General features: G+C 37.9%; 1 protein-coding gene and 1 long non-coding RNA gene across 4 annotated transcripts in view; one reads left to right on the top strand and one right to left on the bottom strand.

Moving 5' to 3' along the window:
- Positions 1-8,829, top strand: part of LOC136839247 (uncharacterized) — a 131,110-nt gene extending 122,281 nt beyond the window's left edge. Inside the window, exon 4 of the long non-coding RNA XR_010853265.1 lies at positions 8,693-8,829. This is a non-coding gene — a long non-coding RNA (uncharacterized lncRNA). The remainder of the gene's footprint in view (positions 1-8,692) is intronic.
- Dora (Dorado) overlaps positions 1-21,573 on the bottom strand; it is an 82,180-nt gene that overhangs the window by 10,550 nt on the left and 50,057 nt on the right. For all 3 annotated transcript variants that reach the window (XM_067105006.1, XM_067105007.1, XM_067105008.1), the window contains 5 exons: positions 9,692-9,903; positions 8,691-9,053; positions 8,170-8,355; positions 7,625-7,744; positions 7,064-7,210 (listed from right to left, as the gene is read on the bottom strand). In XM_067105006.1, coding sequence (XP_066961107.1) covers positions 7,064-7,210; positions 7,625-7,744; positions 8,170-8,355; positions 8,691-9,053; positions 9,692-9,903 — 1,028 coding nt within the window. The remainder of the gene's footprint in view (positions 1-7,063; positions 7,211-7,624; positions 7,745-8,169; positions 8,356-8,690; positions 9,054-9,691; positions 9,904-21,573) is intronic.

The raw sequence follows: 21,573 nt of genomic DNA, 5'->3' as shown, positions 1-21,573 counted from the left end.
AATTCAATACAAAGAGAAAGCAAATAACAAACAAGAATTAAATTAGCCTACACTATGGTATATCGTATACAGTAATACCCCAACCTTGTGTGATTCGAGTTGTGAGAATTCACAGGCGCGAAATTTTCATTGGAACCTAACTGTTTGTCATACACGAGTATCTCACAGACACGAATGTTTGCGAATACTGAGAAACCCTGCAAAAGTGTTTAGTTTAATTTTGAATGTAATTTATAAATTTTCAAGCTTTTATGTGTAAATTAAATAACATTAAATAATAAAAGTAATAATTTCTCTCTCTCTCTCTCTTTTCCCGAGATGAGAGAATTTTTATGGTACATGTATATGTTTATTTGTTTTGTATGATAAAAAAATTTTTTACCTAATAATAAGTACTAATTTTAAAATATTTTAATAACATTAATAGTAATAATAATAATAATAAAACTGTAATTACAAAATAAGTATGTGCTACGTATTTTAAACAAACAAATATCTATCCCTCATCTTTTGTTCGAAGCTCGAAGGCAAAGCTGTCAGACATGTCGATTTAACATGACAAGAAGGGAGAATGTTGCTGATTAATAGGTCAAGGGTTTCTTGATTAATTGATTATGAAATTTCGGTCTTGAAGACCAAGCGTCGGAACCCATCAGGATTATTCAGCACCATAACAAAGGTGAAATATATAAATAAATTATATGATTGATAATGAATAGGTGAATGATGATATACTAGTAAAATTCAACATTAAAATATGAACGTAAAAAATGAAGAATGATATTAGATAGAACCAACAAAAAATAAGTATATATTACACTTTTATATTCAAAATATATACTTAGTATAAGAATAAAAATGACTAAAATCTTTATTAAATATACTGAAATCATATCTCATTAAAATAATCCCCCTCTCTCTCTCTCTCTGTCCGTAATAATTCACAAAAAATTTCACTGTTATCTCTCTCTTGTTCATATTTAGTGCAACCTACGTATTACTGTTTCTCTGTATGTCTTTAACTGTACAGTAGATAATTTTAATTGATCAAATTTTACCTGTACCGTCTACAAACTGTAAAAGCCCTGTTTTAAAACATAGAGACATAGAGCATTCCAGAACAAAGAGAAAGACAGAATAAAAAAGTTTTAAAAACGAGTTGAGAAGACTTCTAAAAATAGATCGGTGGAACAGGAGAGAATGGGGAGAGAGAGAAATAGTATACTAATCTTCACACTATATTTTTACGCCAACCATTCACTTCTTTTTTTAAGGGTAATGTATTAAGCTAACTTTTAAATGAAATTACAGTAACTTTAATTTTATTTAAAAGTTAGTTTAATACTGAATTTCCTTCTTTTGATATCCAACTTACGAATAACTTCTCTCTCTCTCTCTCTCTCATGTTATTCTCTCTGTCTCCGTAATAATTCATAAATAATTTGACTTGATATTTCATGTAAGGACCATATCTCTCTCTCTCGTGTTATTCTCTGTCTCCGTAATAATTGATAAATAATTTCACTCTCTTAAGTAAGGACAACTCTCTCTCTCTCTCTCGTTCATAGTTAGCGGTCACACATTTTTACAACTTATTATTTCTCTGTGCGTCTTTCCCTGTATGGTAGATAGTTTAAATGGATCTAATTTTACCTGTACCGTCTACGAAGTGTAAATGCGCTAGTGTGACAAATAAGTTCTAAAACATAGAGACATAATAACTAAGAGTTGTATTAGTCCAAATAAAAAACACTGTTTGTTCATGAAAAAGCATTTCAGAACAAAAAGAAAGAGATGCAGAATAAAGAAGTTATTAAAAAGAGGTTGAGACGACTTCTAAAAATAGATCAGTCAGAAGGGGAGAGGAAGAGAAATTCTCTTCCAACTCTATTTTTATGTAAACCATTTATTTCTTTTTTAAGGGTAATGTATTAAGCTAACTTTTAAATGAAATTACAGTAACTTTAATTTCATTTAAAAGTTAGCTTAATAATTTGGGAGTGTGATTATGGTCATATTTAGTTTAAACTTTCGAAATAAGCACTTATTAGCATTTTTAGAGACAGTGTCAAACACACGAAAATTTTCCTTGCGCAAGGGGTTCTGGAACCTAACCTTGGTAAGTTCGGGGTATGACTGTACATATACAGCATCCTAGCCTACACTATATTGTACTTTATATTCACATATTAATATCTAATTATACAAATATCAACATAACGAATATGATCTTTTCCAAGGATCTTTTCAAGTGTTATGCTTTACTTCACTGTATCCAATAATATTGTATATATTCTTGTATTGCTTTTGTATTACAAACTGCGATCATAGCAGTCAATGTTTTGGTTTGTAAATCGACTATGCGGTAAGTTTATTTCGCCGTTGCCTCTAATAAGTGTAAATGAACCTCTGGATACTTTATTTATATGGGGCAAGGTTGTTTTTCGTTATATGAAGTGTTGTTAAGTCAAAATGTAACTTAAATACGTCTCATTGTGAAATTAATTTAGCTATTTTTTTCATTAAGAAATGATGTTGGCCATTTGGGGGCATGTTTGTTTTGAGTAAAAAAAATCAAGATTCCGTTCGCTATTTTCATTTGATTTCATCATAATACGAGCTTTACGCATTTACCTTTTATCGGCGTGAAAACAGCAGTAATATGTGCTCTTTCATGCCCATTAGTTCTGATTAAAATACTTTCTCTCTAGTTTTTTTTTATGGTAGAGTTTCATCCATGTTGCCAATGCACGATAATTTATAGTCAACAGCAGCTTGAACATTGTTTTCTCAGCGTCAGCTACAACTTGCAGCTTAAATTTAGCAGTATATTTCCTTGCCGATCTTTCATCCATGGCGAATAAGGGTATAATGTAAAAATATATCAGTCCTATTCTACTTAACGTCATTTGTAACTTAACTACGATAATTATTTATTACCATACGATTGTTGAAATACAAGCAGAACAGCTGTTGTTATCCGATTTGGTTATCAGCAAAACAACAGTTTCTTGTTCAGTTGTCTATGGCTGTAAGCATTTACACAAGAATATAACGTTACTAACAATAATTTTATCATTCTCTTTTACTTTTTTAACTAGAAGTTGGGATAAAGAGATGGAAGAAAAGAAGTTGGTCTATTGTAATTTGGTCTCTCTTGCTGCCTGATTGTACACTGCTGCGCCTGTGGGAAATTAAAAAATATTTTCTAAATATTGTTGTACTGGTATTAATTACTTACCCCATCGCAAAATCGATTTATCATAAGGCAAATTATCTTAACTCGAGCACTACCTGGGTACCTGAGTATTTGAATAGTTTCATCACAAATAGTGCATTTAGTCATGCAAATTATATGAAAATAATATAGTAATTAGTGAATATTTCTCGGTGAAAAATACCGCGAATCGGCAAATTTTCCGCGAATAATGTGTATACAGTAATACTTCGATCTTACACGATTCAAGTTGCGTGAATTCACACACACACACGAACTTTTCACTGGAACCTAACTAATAGGCATAAGCGATTTTTTCACAGACACACGAAATTCTCGAGAAACCCTGCAGAAGTGGGTGTTTAATTTTTGAAGTAATTTACAAGTTTTCATGCTTTTATGTTTAAAATCTGTATGAAAAATGCATTTCATTCTTTTATGTGTGAAATCTGTATGAAAAATGCATTTCATGCTTTTATGTGTAAAATCTGTATGAAAAATGCATTTCATGTTTTAATGTGCAAAATCTCTATGAAAAATGCATTTCATGCTTTCAAGTGTAAAATCTCTATGAAAAATGCATTTCATGCTTTCATGTGTAAAATCTGTATCGAAAATGTATTATTTTTATTTTTGTACATGCATAAATATGATGCAAAGGTAATTTCAGCTCATTCACTTAGTGTACTTTTACAAGATGTGATACCCATTTGCAAAGTTACTGCACTTTTCAAAGATGATACCCCTGCAGAAAATGCTTGTTTAATGTTTGAAGTAAATTTAAAAGTTTTCATGCTTTTAACTGTAAAATCGATATGGAAAATTTATATTTATATTTCTGTACATAAATATCATACAAGTATTATGTCCATTTGCAAAGTCTTTGTTACAAGGACTTTATATGACCTTGAGATGAGGTTGTTTAATAAAATGAATTCGTTAATGTAATATCAGAGATGTAACTAAGAGTTGTATAAGAGTCATTCTTTGAAAATTACTCTGTTCACTTCGGAGAAAAGTGCTGGTGCAATTTGTATGTGCATGTAATTACAGCACGTTCAGTTGGTGTACTTTTACAAGATGTGATACCCTTAGAAACTACATTTTTCAAAGATGATACCCCTGTAGAAAGTGTGTTTAATTTCTAAGTTTTTAGGTGTAAAATCAGAATGGAAAATTTGTATTTATACATTTGCGCATAAATACGATACAAAAGCAGTACAGTTACTTTATTACAGTATCTCTCTCTCTCTCTCTCTCTCTTCATTCGTAGTTAGCGGTCAAACATACTTTACAACTTATTATTTCTCTGTACATCATTACCTGTACAATATATAATTTTAAATTGATTGAATTTTACCTGTATTGTACTACGTTCTACGAACATTATGTACATGTTTTCAATTTTTTATGGAATTGTACTTTTGTTGACTGACATGACATTTTGCCTAGTGACGCAAAGAAAACGGCTTTTACTCTAAGTGACAAAGAAAACGGCATCCCATGAATTAGGGATAACATTAGTATACGTATGCACCTACTGTAAATGTGCTATTATGAAACTGTGCAATACTCAATTTTTATGTCAACCATTTACTGTATTCATTTTTTAAGGGTAATAAGCTAAATTTTAAATAAAATTACACTACCTTTAGTTCATTTAAAAGTTAGCTTAATACTTTGGGACATGATTAGGGTCATATTTAGTGCTTAAACTTTGGAAATAAACATTTATTAGCATTTTTAAAGACCATGGCAAACTTACGCGAAAATTCACCTTGCACGAGGGGCTCCGGAACCTAACCTCGCGTAATTTCGAGGTATGACTGTATATGTTCCATAGAGAAATCCACGAATCGTGAAACACAAATACAGGGGGGTTTACTGTACTCCTAGCAGTCTTTTCATTTAAGAAATAATAAAATTTATTTACATTATTGTTATTCAGCATGGATACTTAAGAAAAAATATAAGTCCAAAACACAATAAAAAAAAAATATTATTTATGTATGCTTCAGTACCTAACAATTTTCTTAATGGAAGTGAAGTAGCAAACAGTAGTACGTTCAGTTTTATGATCTCTTGTCCGCAATTCTACGAACTGAAATTTTTTATGCAGGTAAGTATTTGCTAAAGTCAAACAGTACAGTTATATTTTAAATATGATGATTTTAATATAACTTGTTTTGCTTACTGAACCCACTTACAGTGTATTTATGTATCATTATTATATTAAAATATTACAGAACATAAAAATTCTGATGAAGCACCATTTGCATTTGGTAACGTTTACATTCTCCGCTGATTGAGTACTCTTACATACTCAATGCAAGTAGTTGCTAGATAAAACATCATTTGGAAATATATTTTTCTGGTGAATTAACATAAGCTGGGTTCAAAAAATACAAATTACTTATAATTTTAAAAGAATTAAAGATGTAATTTTGGCATTTTTGAACAATTCTTTTGCCTACTCCAAAACATTTTGCAGCCTCCACATTTGTGTTTTATTCAGCGCAGCTATAACCTGCAGCTTTAAGTGGTATTCTTTCTCAAGACCTTCTCCACTGTATGAAGGATAAATAAAAATATATGTTATTTTTACTTATGGATGCCACCATTGAAAATCAGCAAGTTTGAACTAGTTGCCAACTTTAATGCAACTCTTAATAAATGTGCGATTGTTACAGCACATGCTGTTGGCAATCAGCTATTTCTCAATTACGTTATTTATGTCAGTACTTGCTAATGTTTATACTAGTGTTTTGTATGAGATACTAAGTGGTTGTTAATTATAAGAGATAATAATGAATTCTTAGACAAGCTACAAGTTAGGTAAAAATGGTTGAATGTATGACAATTCACACTTAGCATACAGGACTTTAGCTTCTTAGCCTGTTACTCAGTTAATACGCTAACTTAAAGGTAATATGCATAGGAGGCCTACCCTAGTATAATCTATCAAAAAACTTGCACATTATGTATACGCTTATGTGATCTACCAAAAATGCAAATCGCATAATGTGATGTATGTGACAAAATCATGTTTTGACAACAAACTTCCGAGGGTCGAATACAAGATCGGATGATACATAAGTATATAGGTTAATTATGGCTGTTTTGATACTGTATAGTTTTGAGCTTTACAAAATGTTTTAGTTGGAAATAAAATGTTGAGTATATTTAATGAGCAAGCTTCAGTCCCAAAATCCAAAAAACTCTGAAAACCATAACACAGCGGTGCCCCAAAGGTTTCGAATTAAGGAATGTGAACCTGTATATCATTTGCATATAAAATAACAATTTTGGATTGTTGTGTACTTGACGTAAATTATGTGTGTATAGTGAATATAAAACGAGTGATAAAATCACATTCCTTCAAACTATTCAATTTAAGGTTCATGGAATGAGAAAGGCAACCTAATGACCTTATCTAGCCTAGGACTAATAAGGAAAAATAGAGAGAGAAAATAAATATACAAACGGTAATAAGTCAACTGCTAGGCATCACAGGGATACGTATGCTGCCACACAAAAGTCTGCTGATTGCCAAAGAATAAATGAAGTGGTGACCTTGTACTACTAACTAGGTGCCAAAGAGTACGAGAGTATTTCCTTTACTCTATGAAACAGTGCCCGATATGGTACCTATAACAGTGGTGTGAAAATTTGCCTTGTAGTAGATGAAAATGGAAGTAAATTAGGGGTGACAGCAGTTATTCATCACGTTGAGTGCCTTTAATTCAATACTGTCAGAAAGGGATAATAATAATAAAAATAAAAAAAAATGTGCACACAGACATAACAGCAATGTTTCAGCCCATGATAAAACACAAATGTTCTTACTTGTGGAGGTGGGGTATTGGCCTGCAAGAGGGGAGGTTGTTGCGACAAGGGTGGAGGACCTGCAGCTAAGGCAGGTAACTGGGGCCCTAAATTTTGGCCATTGTTTGCTACACCTGCACTAAGACCTGCAGCTCCTTGCAAGGCACCCTGGAAGGAAATGTGTCATGTTTACATTTTTAAAAATAAAATTCTCACCTTTCATTTCACATACATTTCAATTTTGAAATTTTTTGTCAATGAATTTTGTAACAGCAAAAACAAAGGCACTCACAATGGCACAAGCATGATATGACTATTAACAATTGTAATTAGTATAAACCTAAGCCGTTATTATAAAATTAATGGTGGATACTAATGACTTTAATAAGGTGTTATACTGTCAGTCATAAATACTTACAAAAAACATTTTTGTTAGAACAATGCTACTGAAGCACAGTATCAAGCCATAATAAAAGTTAAATATTTCTGCCTGAAATAAAGGAATACTTCAACGTCATTTTGATTGTACATCTTGACAGCTCAAAAATGTTCACATTACTTAAAAAATTCTATTCTTCTCACCTGTTGCAGCGTGGAAGGTATAGAGACAGGAGGGTAGTACTGGAGGGGTGGTGGTGGGAGCAGGGGTTGTGATACCCCTGGAGTTCCATTAAATGGAACTCCTGGTGGCTGTATATACATCTGTAATGATACATGTGAATGGACTCAATATCACATGAAATGTTCGTTTTACATAAGATAATTCTCATAATTCATCCAAAGATGATGGTAAACCCTACCTCAGCAATCAGAAAATGGTCCCCCCCCCAACAAAAAAGGCAATAACAAACATGATTAAGCTTGTACAATCTACTAAGATACTGTGCAACTAGAATGGATTTTAGTTCCTGCAATGAGTGGTGTTGGGTTAGGTGGGTCATTAGTAGCATTTTTCTATAAAACCATGCAGAAACAACCATGAACTTAGTGAACATACACAAGGAACAGCCACTTTTAAATTTTCACAAGAGAGACAAAGCCCACATTCTAAGTACAGTATTCAGTCTATTTATGATAACCGACGCAATTTCACTGACAAAGTTAATGTCCAAGGAAATGTCATTTACCTGCATTGGCATTTGTGGATTTATGCAAGATACACTTGTAGTGAGACCTTGGATGTAATTGTAACCCAGAGGGTATGGAATGCCAGGTAGTCCATAGGGCACTGATGGTGCTGTTGCAGCCACTTGGTAGCCTGCCACCCCTGTTAACGTGCCTGCATTCCCATTACTGTTTGTAGCAACAGAGACCTGTTTGAAAATAAGAAAATAAAAATAAACACTTGAGATGACTATTCTATGTCACTTCTCTTTTATGAAATAAGGATTCAGTTTTAAGGCATATCAAATATACACAATTTATGAGAGAGAATCAAATATACACAATTTATGAGAGAGAGACAGAACCACTATAACAACTAACTAAAGACATTTCTAATAACCATCATGATAGACAATTCTTATGAAGGAGGCAATTAAGGAATACAGCAGTTCCCTACCCAGAAAGCATGCTAGCCTCTTGTACCATAGTAATGATTTCTAAATGAATTAACCTTTGTATGAAATACACAAGCAGCTCTACTTACAGGAGGATGTAAACTTGGTTGGGCTGGTTGTTCCAATGCTGGAATAGAAGGCTGCTGCTGCTGTTGTGGCTGCTGCTGCTGAGGTTGCTGCTGCTGTGGTGGTGTTGGGGGATTTAATGGTGGAGGTGGCAAGAGGGGCAAGTCATGTGATACACCTGGATCAACAAATGGAGGTTCAGCTGTGTGCTGATTACCACCAATTCTTGCCTGATGGCGAGCTTGATGACGGGTTCTGGCTTCATAAAGTTCATACCAACGTCGTGCAACAGAAAAGAGAACTTCAGGATACACTCCACCTCCTTTGGCTGCTCCTTCAACTGCTAGGCAAGCATTTTCAAGCATGGAATCACTCTGCTCTTTACACTGAAAAAAAAAAAAAAAAGAGAATCATGTCACTCTAAGGTGCACTTACTAAACAGTGTGGATATATTTGCAGTGCTAAGTCAGTCTAGGCTCATGTTACTTCTTAGCAAAACTGGTGTTCAATCTGTAGATAAGTTACATAAATCATATATTACCAATAATACTGAAATGGGATATGTAGTTTTTTACAATTTAACAACTGATTTTGCTTAAAATTTGCTAAAACTTGTTTAACTGTTAATTTTCAATGTTTGTAAAGTATACAAGGAGCAAAAAAACAATAATCTCTCATATGTCAATAATGATATATTAAATCTGTGACATAAAAAACAAACCCAGCAACAGAGATAATATTTATATGGAAAAAAGCTATGTAAATAAGGATCATTAAATACATAGAAAATAAAATCTGCTCTTAATAACACATTCCTTGTAGTACTACTTTAGTTTTAATTTACTTTCCCTTAATAATGTATTCAACCAAAATATAATCCTGTTCTCTATTCTTAAAGAATTTAACGTAGCACAAATTTCTGTATTAATGTGTGCAATTAATCTGACATGAACATAATGGCGAGACATTGTTTAAATCAGTCAAGTAACTACAGTAGTTTAGCAAAGCCTTATAACCAACTTACCTGAATTATTGCCCTCTGTATTTCATTGGGATTAAGTGCATGTGCATGTGGTAGACAAGATAGGGCTAATTTCGCCGCAGATCGTATTGTCTTTGCATCTCGGCCTCTAGAGGCGCGATCTGCAATGGAGGCAGCTTCCTGAGGTGTTAGATGACCTTCCCATGTATCTATCAAAAATGATACAGCAGAGGATCCAATCTCTACTGCTTGGCCTGAAATACAACAGATATTGTGTAAAAGCAGTGCGATCGAGCTGTATAAAAACAAATAAGGTCAATTAACCCAAGAGGAATGGTGGTCTCCTGGTATTTTCTGTACAGTATATATCAAGTTGACATTCCGTTCACCCAACAAGTGTTACACATGCATGCATACAGAAAAAAATTATAAATTTTAAAAGTAATTTGTATTTTTCCTAACTATACAAACCTGAGTTCTTTATTAAAGGAATTACCTTCAGCGCAGCTGGAAACTGTCCGTTAAACTTTTAACAAGGTGGTATGGTAGTTAACCACCCAACAATCGGGTGGGAATCCTGCCCACCGGGTCGGTAGAGCGCCACTTCACCTTCAGGCCAGGTAAGCTTGGTGTCAGCTTGAGGGGTGGCATGAGGTGGGCATTTAACTATACAAATTACTTTTAAAATCTGTCATTTGTTCCCACACAATATATAAACCCTGGGTCTTTATTACAGGAAGACTTACTTCTTGGAGGGAGGAAGCTGAGTAAGTCTCTGAACTGACTGTTAGTTCGCCACACCAAGGTCCTCTTCCTGGTCGAGAGATCAAGGAAGGGGACCGTGCCTCTGACGTAATGAACGAAGTATAGGTCAATTGTCAGACTTATGGGCACTTTCTCGAATAGATGGGTATACATGCAGCATCGTTCTAGAAAAAGGCTAGGTTGAATCTTGTGTTGGGGACAATGATAAGGCCATGTATAAGCAATGGGTTCACAATATCTGTCCCTCTCTCCAACTGCTAGAAAGAGGGAAGGATCTGCTTCTATGTATCCACAGAATATGGAATAGGAGCTCAGTTATATAAAACTCACCTTCATCAATGCCCGTTCCAGCTTCGTGACAGCTCGAAAACCCACCCTCTGCCCACAGGGGAGGGTAAGTTTAAAGGAAAGAGCGAGGGGAGGAGGACCAGTCACACACACACGCACACTCTCTTCCACAACTGTACACCTTGGGTGCGATGCTACCTGTCCTCTTAGAGGAGCTGGGTGAGCTACACAACTTGTTGAGCAGCCACAATAGGACCCAAGGAAAATGTGTCCTGGGACTTGTGGGCAACATCCCGAAAGCAGAAGGAGGTGGAAGTAGTCTTGCGACCACACCCCGCCTTCAGAACCTGAGGAACCGACAGATTTTTCCTGAATTCGAGGACGGACCAATGCCCCAGACCTCGTGAGTTCTCACCTGGAACATACTGGAGTCCTCGCCTGAAGCAGAGTATGCCCGTTTGATTGTTTCACAAAGCAGAAAGATATAGTGTTCCTGGACACCTCTTTGGTCAAGCCAGCACTAACAAAAGTCAGTCACTGACACCCAGGCTGGAGATGGCGAGTGCTCTTCAGATAACACCGCAGCACTCTATCAGGACACAACAGCATCTTGTCTGGATCAGTACCAACAAAGTCTTCCGAGACGAAATCAAGCTTAACCGATCCCCATCCCCACCGAGTGTTTCACATTAAGGAAAGTCCATGCAGTTCACCTACTCTCTTCGCCGATGCCAGGGCTAACAAGAAAATGGTCTTGAGGGTCAGATCCCCATCTGACGATTCTCATAAGGGTTTACACAGTACATGAGTCAGGCTCCTTAGTACGAGAGTCACATCCCATGCAGGGGGCCTGAGTTCGTTCCCTGGGAGGACAAGACTTTTCGAAGCTCTTCATCAGCGATATCTCCACTGAGGAGGAGACAGCTGAGACGGAGAGGAGCTTCTCTCAACAAAGGAAGACAAGGAAATCCTCTACCTGCTGAACAGTAGCTCCAACCAGAGAGAGACCTTTTCCATGACACCAACCACAGAAGACAGCCCATTTCCCCTGGCAGACTGCAGCAGAGGACTGTCGCAGGTATACCATACATCTCTGTTGCTGTGTGGCGAGAAAAGCCTCATGCTCGCAAGAGATGATGATAGTCTCCAGCCATAAGTGCAAGTGACTCTGGAGCTGTTCTGCGTGCAGCTGACACAGCAGGTTGTGCCGGGCGGGGAATCTCTCTCAGTGCCTCGATGAGAAGAGCCAGCAGGTCCAGATACCTTGCAGCATGTAGCCATTAGGGAGCCATGAGGGTCAGTCTGGGGTTCCTGGTAATCATTACCCTGTTGATCACCAGACAAAGCAGACAGAATGGTGGAAAGGTGTTAGCATCCAGGTTGTCCCATGGGTGTTGGAAGGTGTCCTCCACTGCAACCCATGGGTTGGGGATGATGGAGCAAAATACCTGGAGCTTCCTGTTGTGCCGGGTGGCAAACAGATCGCTCAATGGGAGCCCCAAAGATCAAACAGCCTTTCCACGACGTCCATATGAAGAGACCACTCTGTCCCTATCACTTGACCCTGGCAATTGAGCTTGTCTGCCACTACATTCCTCTTGCCTGGAATGTATTTGGCCGACAGCTCTACGAGTGGGCTACAGTACTGCCCACTCGTGCACCTGCATTGTCAACTGGTGCAGTGAAAGAGATGCTGGGCCTCCTTGCTTGTTGACGTATGCCACTACTGTGGTGTTGTCACTTATCAACACCACCGTGTGTCTCATCACTCTATCCTGAAACTCTTGGAGGGCCAAGAAGGCTGCCCTGAGCTCCAGGATATTGATGTGAAGGTGCCTGCCATCTCGGTTCCACACACCTAAAATCAGCAACTCCTCCGAGTTTGCGCTCCATCCCTTAATCGAAGCATCTGAGAACAGAAGCATCTCGGGAGGGGGAGTGTGCAGGGACACTCCTATTATGAGGTTCCTGTTGTCCAACCACCAGGCTAAGTCCTGTCACACCCTCTGCAAGAGAGGGATGGGAAAAAATGGAAGATCCCATGCCAGAGACCAGAACTCCTTCATTCTCCACTGGAGAGAATCAAGGTGAAGCCACCCATGGGGGACCAGCTCCTCCAAGGATGACAGGTGACTGAGAACGACCTGCCACAGGAACATTTGCGCTGCCTTCCTGAACCTGCTGATATGAGAGTCCGAGGGGTAGACTTTTGCTGCTGCCGTATCTATCAGTATGCCCAGGTACTTTATTCCTCTGCTTGAGTATGAGATCGGACGTTTCAAGATTTACCATAACCCCCAGGTTGTGGCATAACTGGAGAAGACGATCCCTGTCTTGGAGCAACTGCAGACGAGACTTTGCCAAGACTAGCCAATCGTCGAGATATCTTAATAGACGTATCCTGCGTGAATGGGCCCAAGCTGGCACAAGGTGAACACTTGCGTGAACACCTGGGGAGGGGTTGAGAGCCCGAAGTGAAGTACCCTGAACTGGAATACCGTCTCCCAAAAGACAAAGCAAAAAGTACTTGGAGGAGGACTGATGAATGGGTATTTGAAAACATGTATCCTTCAGGTCCACCGTAGGCATGAAGTTGTTCTCCCTGATGGAAGCGAGCACCAAACAGGCAGTTTCCATCTTGAACTGAGTCTGGCGAATGAATCGGTTCAAGGGAGAGAGATCGATGACTGGCCTCGACCCACGATTCTTTCTCCACAAAAAAGATTCAGCTGTAAAAGCCTAGGGACCAATCTATCACGATGTCTACAGCACGTTTTCTCAGCATTGCTGCAGTCTCCTCCCGGAGAGAGAGAAATCCTTTGGCAAGCTGAGAACATAAGAGCAGAATTGGACCGGAGTGTCAGTGAAGGGTGGTCGAGACTGAAGAGAAGTAGATAGCCCTCCCAAAGAACATCCACTATCCAGGTCTTGGCTCCGTGTCACTGCCATGTTGTCCAATGGATTGACAGGCAACCCCCAACGACGACAGCTTGTGGAGGGGAACGCCAACCCTAGCGTTTCCCCCCCTTCTTCTTTTCCTTCCCTCCTCTTCACCACCAAGTTTCCCCACAAGTTTGCTGTCTGGTGGGCCACGCAGGAGATAGCCCTACCACCAAATTAGCACAGTCTCCCAAAGGTTGAGTCCCTCGAGGGATTTATGGACCCCCAACAGTGGCTCCAACCTTGGACATTGTGAGAGACCACAGGTCCAGCCAGGAGACTTCCTGCAAGGCTGCCATGGCAGTGGCTTCCAGGCTCGCTGCTTCCTATTGTCAGAAGCTGCTGCAGTGAGAGACCCGAGACCCGGAGGTAAGTGAACCAAGTCCGGGTCAACCTGTTTCGTCGGCAATGGATCTACCGAAGGCACATAGTACTTCTGACGAGGCCGAGGCAGGGAAGAAGCTTGGCCGAGCGATTACATCGAAGGGAACTCTCCTCCCAAGAGACAAGACAGTTAACCTTATCTAAGACTCCCTCAGCAAGCAAGGACCAAGGCAAACCTACAGAAGCTCTGGGTTCCTTCTTAGTACTCCAGAAGACTTGTAGGCCAGAAGGACGGTCAATGGATGTAGCATGGCCCCTTCCCTGAGATTGCTGTGTCAACGAATCAACGCGACTATCTCCGAACAGGTCCTCTGTATCTCGAGAGAATCTGCGTCTCGGGGCAGAGGACCCTCGAGTCCTCCCTCAATACTCTCCCTGCAGGAGGGAGAACCTCACCAGAACCCCCGCTCCCTGCTCAACCACTTGAGCATATGAATGGGTAGGTCAAAGAACCTTGCCCGCTTCATAAGTCGTCACAGAAGGGCTGTGACTGGATGTGGAGTCCCAATCACGGGCCCTTCTGTCTGCCTCGCAATTCCTGATAAACCCCCAGGAAGCCAAGTCAGCAACACCTTCATGGGACCCTGGCCACATACTTGGGCGAGTAGCAGCAGGGGGAGGGGAAGCACCTGCATGCTTGGACTCTGTCCTCTCTTGTGTGCCTGAACCAGAACATGGAGCTGACTCCACATTACTGGTCGAAGGAATTCGAGGTTTCACGGAAACCTGAGCACCCTGAGATACAGTCAACCCCCTCTATTTGCAGTCTCACAATTTGCAGATTTTTCTGTGGATATTCCTAAATTTTTTGCTTAAAATTCGGCAATTTGCAGACTTTTTTGTCGAGAAATGTTCACTAATTAGTGTATTTTGATGTTATTTCCATGACTAAATACATTTTTTAATGATTACATGATTTACTAATTTTCAGATATTAATATTAAAGTAAACACAGCATAATATCATAAAATGTATTTTACTTTTGTATTTAAGTAAATATTGTACTATACTGAAGTTGTGAATTCTAGTGTTTCCCCTGTTCTGTAAAAATAAAATGGGATAGCCTCAATACTCTATGAGAGAAAATGGCTCTGATTGAATGTCGTGTATTTGGTGTTATTTTCATTTTTCATGCCTACAGTAAATACATTTTTTATGATAAAAACATGATTTACTAATTTTCAGATATTAATATTAACGTAAACACAGCACATCATAAAATGTATTTTTTTCACCAATGTATTTAAGTTCATACTGAACTTGTGAATTCCTAGTGTTTCCTCCTGTTCTGTAAAAAGAAAATGGGACAGCCTCAATACTCTATGACAGAAAATGGCTGTAACTGAATGTCGGTGGGACTTGAGTTTAGCTTTCACACTCAGCTGTAAGCCATATATTTTTAAGGGTGTCGTAAGATGAATTTGAAATGATATTAAAACGTTTTAGGGTGATAGTTTAAAGAATACATTTGGTGTTGGAACCATTAAACAGGCAGTTATAAATATTTTTATAGGTACTGTAGTCTTTAAATATGCAGTTATAAGCATTTTTGGGAGGGTGTCAAGTATTCGCGGATTTTAGCTATTCGTGGGGGGGGGGGTTATGGTACCTACCACCCCCGAATACTGGGGGTTTACTGTAGCCTCCTTGGAGGTCTGTGTAATCATAGCTTCTACAGTAAGCAAAGGCCCCGCGGAAGACCCCTATGCTCAAATGTTGGAGGAGACTTGAGCAGAGGCAGGCACAGCACTATGCTTGGAGACAGAGCTCCAAGCAGAAGTGCTGGGTGCTTGGACCTCCTCAGAGGTTTGCGCACCCTCGGCTCCTGAGTTGACAGGTCTCGAAGAGACTTGCAACACAGCCCTTGAGTCTGAAGACTGGGGAGAGCCAGCGAAAGATCCCTGTCTCTCTCTTGGGGAGAGAAATCCCTTCATCTCTCTCTTGGGGAGAAAAATCCCTTTTGGGCTTTGGAAGAGGGAGGAGAGGAGGTGGCAGCAGACAAAGAAGACGACAACAATACCTTCCTAGACCTCTTCTTGGACTTCGACTTCTTCTTCACCTTCTTCAAGAGGGTGTGAGGATCTGCTCACCGAGGATGGAGGAAGGCTCTGGAACAGACACCCAGGGAGCAGGGAAGGGCGCCATGGACGACACAGCAAGAGCATGAGTCTTCTGGACTACTGCAGGAGATACTCGAGGACATCAAGTAGTTCATCGTCATAGTGACAGTAGATGCGGTTACTGTCATGGCAGTATGAGTCACTGGAGGGAGAGCAGGAGTGTGAGCAACTTGCCAGTGACTTAAAATGCCCTGCATCAAGGGAACGCCTTGAAGGCCAAGAGACTGCCAGGTCTCCTGGAGTTCCTCCTCCTCCACACCTGGAAACAGAGTTGGGTTGGGGGGTCTCCATTTGCACTGAAGGGGATCCATCCCCCCCTCCCCCCCAAGCAAATGGAGGCCACTGAAGGGCGGTCATCCTGGCTTCCAGTTCCCCAATGACGATCTCCACTTGACGAAGCAAGTGAAAACAATGAAGGGGAAACCTCTCCCGAAGGACAGGTAGCAAAGCGGGGTAGTTTCGCTGGAAGGAGGAATGTATCTGAAGGATTAGCCACAAAGCGAGTCATCGCGTGTTACCATCAGATGACAACTCGGGGAGCCGCTTCTGATGCTTCCTCCTCAGCGAATACTTCGACCATTGCTCTGGAGTCCAGTCACAGCACTCCTCACACACAGAATCAGGGTTGCACTCATACCCCCTGCATGATGTGCAAAGGGTATGAAGGTCTACAAAAAAAGCTGAGCAGTAATGGCTGCAAGCCTTCTCTGCACTACCAGGGCACTTTCTTTTAGGCACAGTCTTGCGCTTGGTTGGCTCAGATGATTCGTGGGCTTGCTAATCCATATTTCACTAAAGCAAACACACAAACACAAGGAAAAACACAAATGAAACAATCCCACCGAGAAAGGAAGGGATGTTCATAGAAGTAAACAGGCAAAACAATGGCAAACAAGGGCAGAGGGCAGCGTAGCACAACCTCACCATGATATGGCCGAAGGTAAAGTGACACTCTACCAACCAGGCGGATGGGACTCCCACCCGGTCGTTCGGTAGTTAACTACCATACCACCTTGTTAAAAGTTTAACCCTTTAACGCCGAAGCCTATTTACAAAAACGTCTCCCGTATGCCGGCGTTGGTGAGTTAGCGCGCCGAAGTGGAAAAAAGTTTTTTCAAAAAAATCACAGCACGCTTTTAGTTTTTAAGATTAAGAGTTCATTTTTGGCTCATTTTTTTGTCATTGCCTGAAGTTTAGTATGCAACCATCAGAAATGAAAAAATATCATTATCATATACAAATATTGGAATATATGACAGCGAAAAAAAACTCGTATATAATTGTATACAAATCGCTGTAAGCAAAACGGTTAAAGCTAATGAGTTAATTTTTTTAGTTGTATTGTACACTAAATTGCGATGATTTTGGTATATAACAAATTTTAAAACGATCAAAGCAACACAGAGCAAATATTATCACAAAATGATGCATGAATTTTGTTGGACGTAAAAAAATTTTTTTCAAAAATTCACCATAAATCGCAATATTGTGCTAGAGACTTCCCGTTTGTTGAAAAATGAAGCTAATTGATTGAATATTACTAGACTGTAAGTGTTTTAGCTTACAATTGCAGTTTTCGACCATTTCGGTCGAGTTAAAGTTGACCGAAAGTCGAATTTTTTCTATTTATCGTGATTTATATGGAAATATTTCAAAACTGATAAAAGCTACATCCAAGAGTAATTTTTTGTTGTATTGTACATGAAATTGCGCACATTTTCATATATAAAACTTTATGTAACGACTAATTTAAAGCGGTGCAAATATTACGACAACGAGACGAAAGAATTTCTGAGATGTTCGGCCGAGTTACCGCACAGACGTAAGGAAAATGTTTTTTTTTTAAAATCACCATAAATCGAAATATTGTGCTAGAGACTTCCAATTCATTGAAAAATGAAGTTAAACGATTGAATATTACTAGAATGTAAGAGTTTTAGCTTACAATTGCGTTTTTTTTACCATTTCGGTCGAGTTAAAGTTGACCGAAGGTTGAAATTTTGACAGTTATCGTGATTTATGTGAAAATATTTCAAAACTGATAAAAGCTACAACCATGAGCTATTTTCTGTTATATTCTACATGAAATAGCGCACATTTTCATATATAAAAGTTTATGTAACGACTAATGTAAAACGATGCAAACATTACGACAACATGACGAAAGAATTTCTGAGATGTTCGGCAGAGTTACAGCGCGCAGATGTAAGGAAAAAATTTTTTTTTTCAGAAATTCACCATAAATCGAAATATTGTGCTAGAGACTTCCAGTTTGTTGCAAAATGAAGGTACATGATTGAATATTACTAGAATGTAAGAGTTTTAGCTTATAATTGCATTTTTTTACCATTTCGGTCGAGTTAAAGTTGACTGATTGTTGAAATTTTGGCAGTTATCGTGATTTATATGAAAATATTTCCAAACTGATAAAAGCTACAACCATGAGTTATTTTCTGTTGTATTCTACATGAAATTGCGCACATTTCCATATATAAAACATTATGTAACGACTAATATAAAACAGTGCAAACATTACAACGTGATTGAAAGAATTTCTGGCGGACGTAAGGAAAAAGTTTTTTCAAAAATTCACCATAAATCGAAATATTGTGCTAGAGACTTCCAATTGGTTGCAAAATGAAGGTAAATGATTGAATATTACTAGAATGTAAGAGTTTTAGCTTAAAATTGCGTTTTTTTACCATCTCGGTCGAGTCAAAGTTGACCGAAGGTTGAAATTTTGGTAGTTATCTTTTTTTTTTATGAAAATATTTCCAAACTGATAAAAGCTACAACCATGGGTTGTATTTTGCTGTATTGTACATGAAATTGTGCACATTTTCATATATAAAACTTTATGTAATGGCTAATATAGAACAGTGCAAAAATTACGACAAAATGACAAAAGAATTTATGAAATTTTCGGCTGAGTTACCGCCCGTGCGTAAGAAAAGTTTTTTTTCAAAAATTCACCATAAATCGAAATTTTGTGCTAAAGACTTCCAATTTGTTGCAAAATGAAGGTACATGATTGAATATTACTAGAATGTAAGAGTTTTAGCTTACAATTGCATTTTTCGACCATTTCGGTCGAGTCAAAGTTGACCGAAGGTTGAAATTTTTTGTAGTCGACGTACGGTACGTCCACTCGGCACCCAACAGACAATTTTAGTCGACGTATGATACGTCCAATAGGCGGTTAAGGGTTAATGGCTGGTTTCCAGCTGCGCTGAAGGTAATTCCTATAATAAAGACCAAGGGTTTGTACATTGTATAGGAACAATTACCTCATTATAACCCAATCACTCATTTATACCCAGGTTCATAGTATTCTAAAGTCCCCTGACACTGGACTTACAGTAGTAGCATGGTGTACATTCCACCTGAGTCTCATTCACCTATCTATCACCTAGCACCCTTATTTGTGCCAAAAGTTCTGTAACAGTTGCACAGAATTCCTACACACAGTTTTCTTCTCAAAATGATTCCAGTATTTTATTCTCTGCAACTTTTCTTTCTTTTATCACTTCATTCACAAGCTGTAGAAGTGTGATTTTCCCACCTTAGCAGGTAGTTATCCATTACCTACCCTTTTTCTTCTGGATTGCCTGCCTTGTGGTTACCAAGTGTCAATCTAAGTAAACAAGCCTTTCAATTTCTGAGAAAGTTTCTTGGCATTTGTTAGTGAGTTCCAGTGATATTTTTATTTTCCTATGCAGTTAACTATTTGGCATTTTAAAGTTGGTTTACATTTGTTTTTGACAATTTGGCATTTTTAAGTTGGTTTAAATTTGTTTTTGATAATTAAGAAAGTACACATTTACCTGTACAATCAACAAAAAATAATTACAGTGATCTCGATTCCTCTGCATTCTATTTTTGGTACTTTGGTAATAAAGGTAGGTTACTTCCGTATTTTATTAGTTTGCTTCTATTATGAAGTTTCACTTCCCACCACTGCTTCCTAGCTTTATTTGGTTCTGATGATTTTATTGAAAATGTGCTCAGCTCACAACAATTTTCTCATAAACCTCTTACTTGAATTTTGATATCTTACGCTACCTTTGTATATGTGGTTCTCCTAAATCTGACTTTGGTATTGCATTCTGAGCATTGTTTTTATAAACAATGCCCTTCCTTTCAATCTGATACATCTTCCCAAATAAAGCTGTTCAACTTTAACTATAAAGTAATACCCAGAACTTGCGCCATTTGAGTTGCACAAATTCACAGACACACAAAATTTTCATTGGAACCTAACTAATGGTCATACACGAGTTTTTCACAGACACGTGGACATCTGCGAACACTGAGAAACCCTGCAAAAGTGTTTATGTTTAATTCTTTATGTAATTTATAAGTTTTCAAGGTTTTATTTGTAAATTAAATAACATTAAATATTATTAAAAGTCATAATTTCTCTCTCTCTCTCTCTCTTAGTGAGATGAGAGAATTTTTATGGTACATGTATACAGGTATGTTTATTTGTATGATAAATAAACTTTTTACCTAATAATAAGTACTAATTTTCAAATGTTAATAATAAATAATAATAATAATAATAATACTGCAATTACAAAATTCATATTATTTTAAACAAACTCTTCCCTTGTCATTTCTAAGGTCGAAGGCAAAAGTTGTAAGACATGTCATTTAACATGACAAGAAGGGAAGTGCTGCTGATCAGTGGTCAAATATTTCTTGTAATTGTGTGTGTGTGTGTGTCTGTAATAATTCATAAAAAATTTCACTCTCTTAAGCAAGGACAGCTGTTATATCTCCCTCTCTCTCTTGTTCGAAGTTAGCCAACCTACGTATTACAGTACTGTTTCTCTGTAAGTCTTTAACTGTACAGTAGATAATTTTAAGTTGATCTAATTTTACCTGTACCATTTACAAACTGTAAATGCGCCGTTCTAAAACATAGAGATATAGAGAATTTCAGAACACACAGCATTTCAGAACAAAGAGAAAGAGACAGAATAAAGAAGTTTTTAAACATGAGGTTGAGAAGACTTCTAAAAATAGATCGGTGGAATGGGGGGAGAGAGTCACACTCTCCTATATTCTTACGTTAACCATTTATTTCTTTTTTTAAGGGTAATGTATTAAGCTAACTTTTACATGAAAATACAGTTACTTTAATTTCATTTAAAAGTTAGTTTAATACTGAATTTCCATCTTTTGATATCTAACGTAAGAATAACTTTCTCTCTCTCGTTATTCTCTCTGTCTCCATAATAATTCATAAATAATTTAACTTGATATTTCAAGTAAGGACAATATATCTCTCTCTCTCTCCCGTTTTATTCTCTCAGTCTCCGTAATAATTGATAAATAATTTCACTCTCTAAGTAAGGACAACCCTTCCTCTCTCTCTACGTCTTTACCTGTACAAGAGATAGTTTAAATTGATCTAATTTTACC

Source organism: Macrobrachium rosenbergii, chromosome 6 (genome assembly GCF_040412425.1).
Source record: "Macrobrachium rosenbergii isolate ZJJX-2024 chromosome 6, ASM4041242v1, whole genome shotgun sequence".
NCBI classification, from domain to species: domain Eukaryota; kingdom Metazoa; phylum Arthropoda; class Malacostraca; order Decapoda; family Palaemonidae; genus Macrobrachium; species Macrobrachium rosenbergii.
This window is presented reverse-complemented; position numbering and strand designations above follow the sequence as displayed.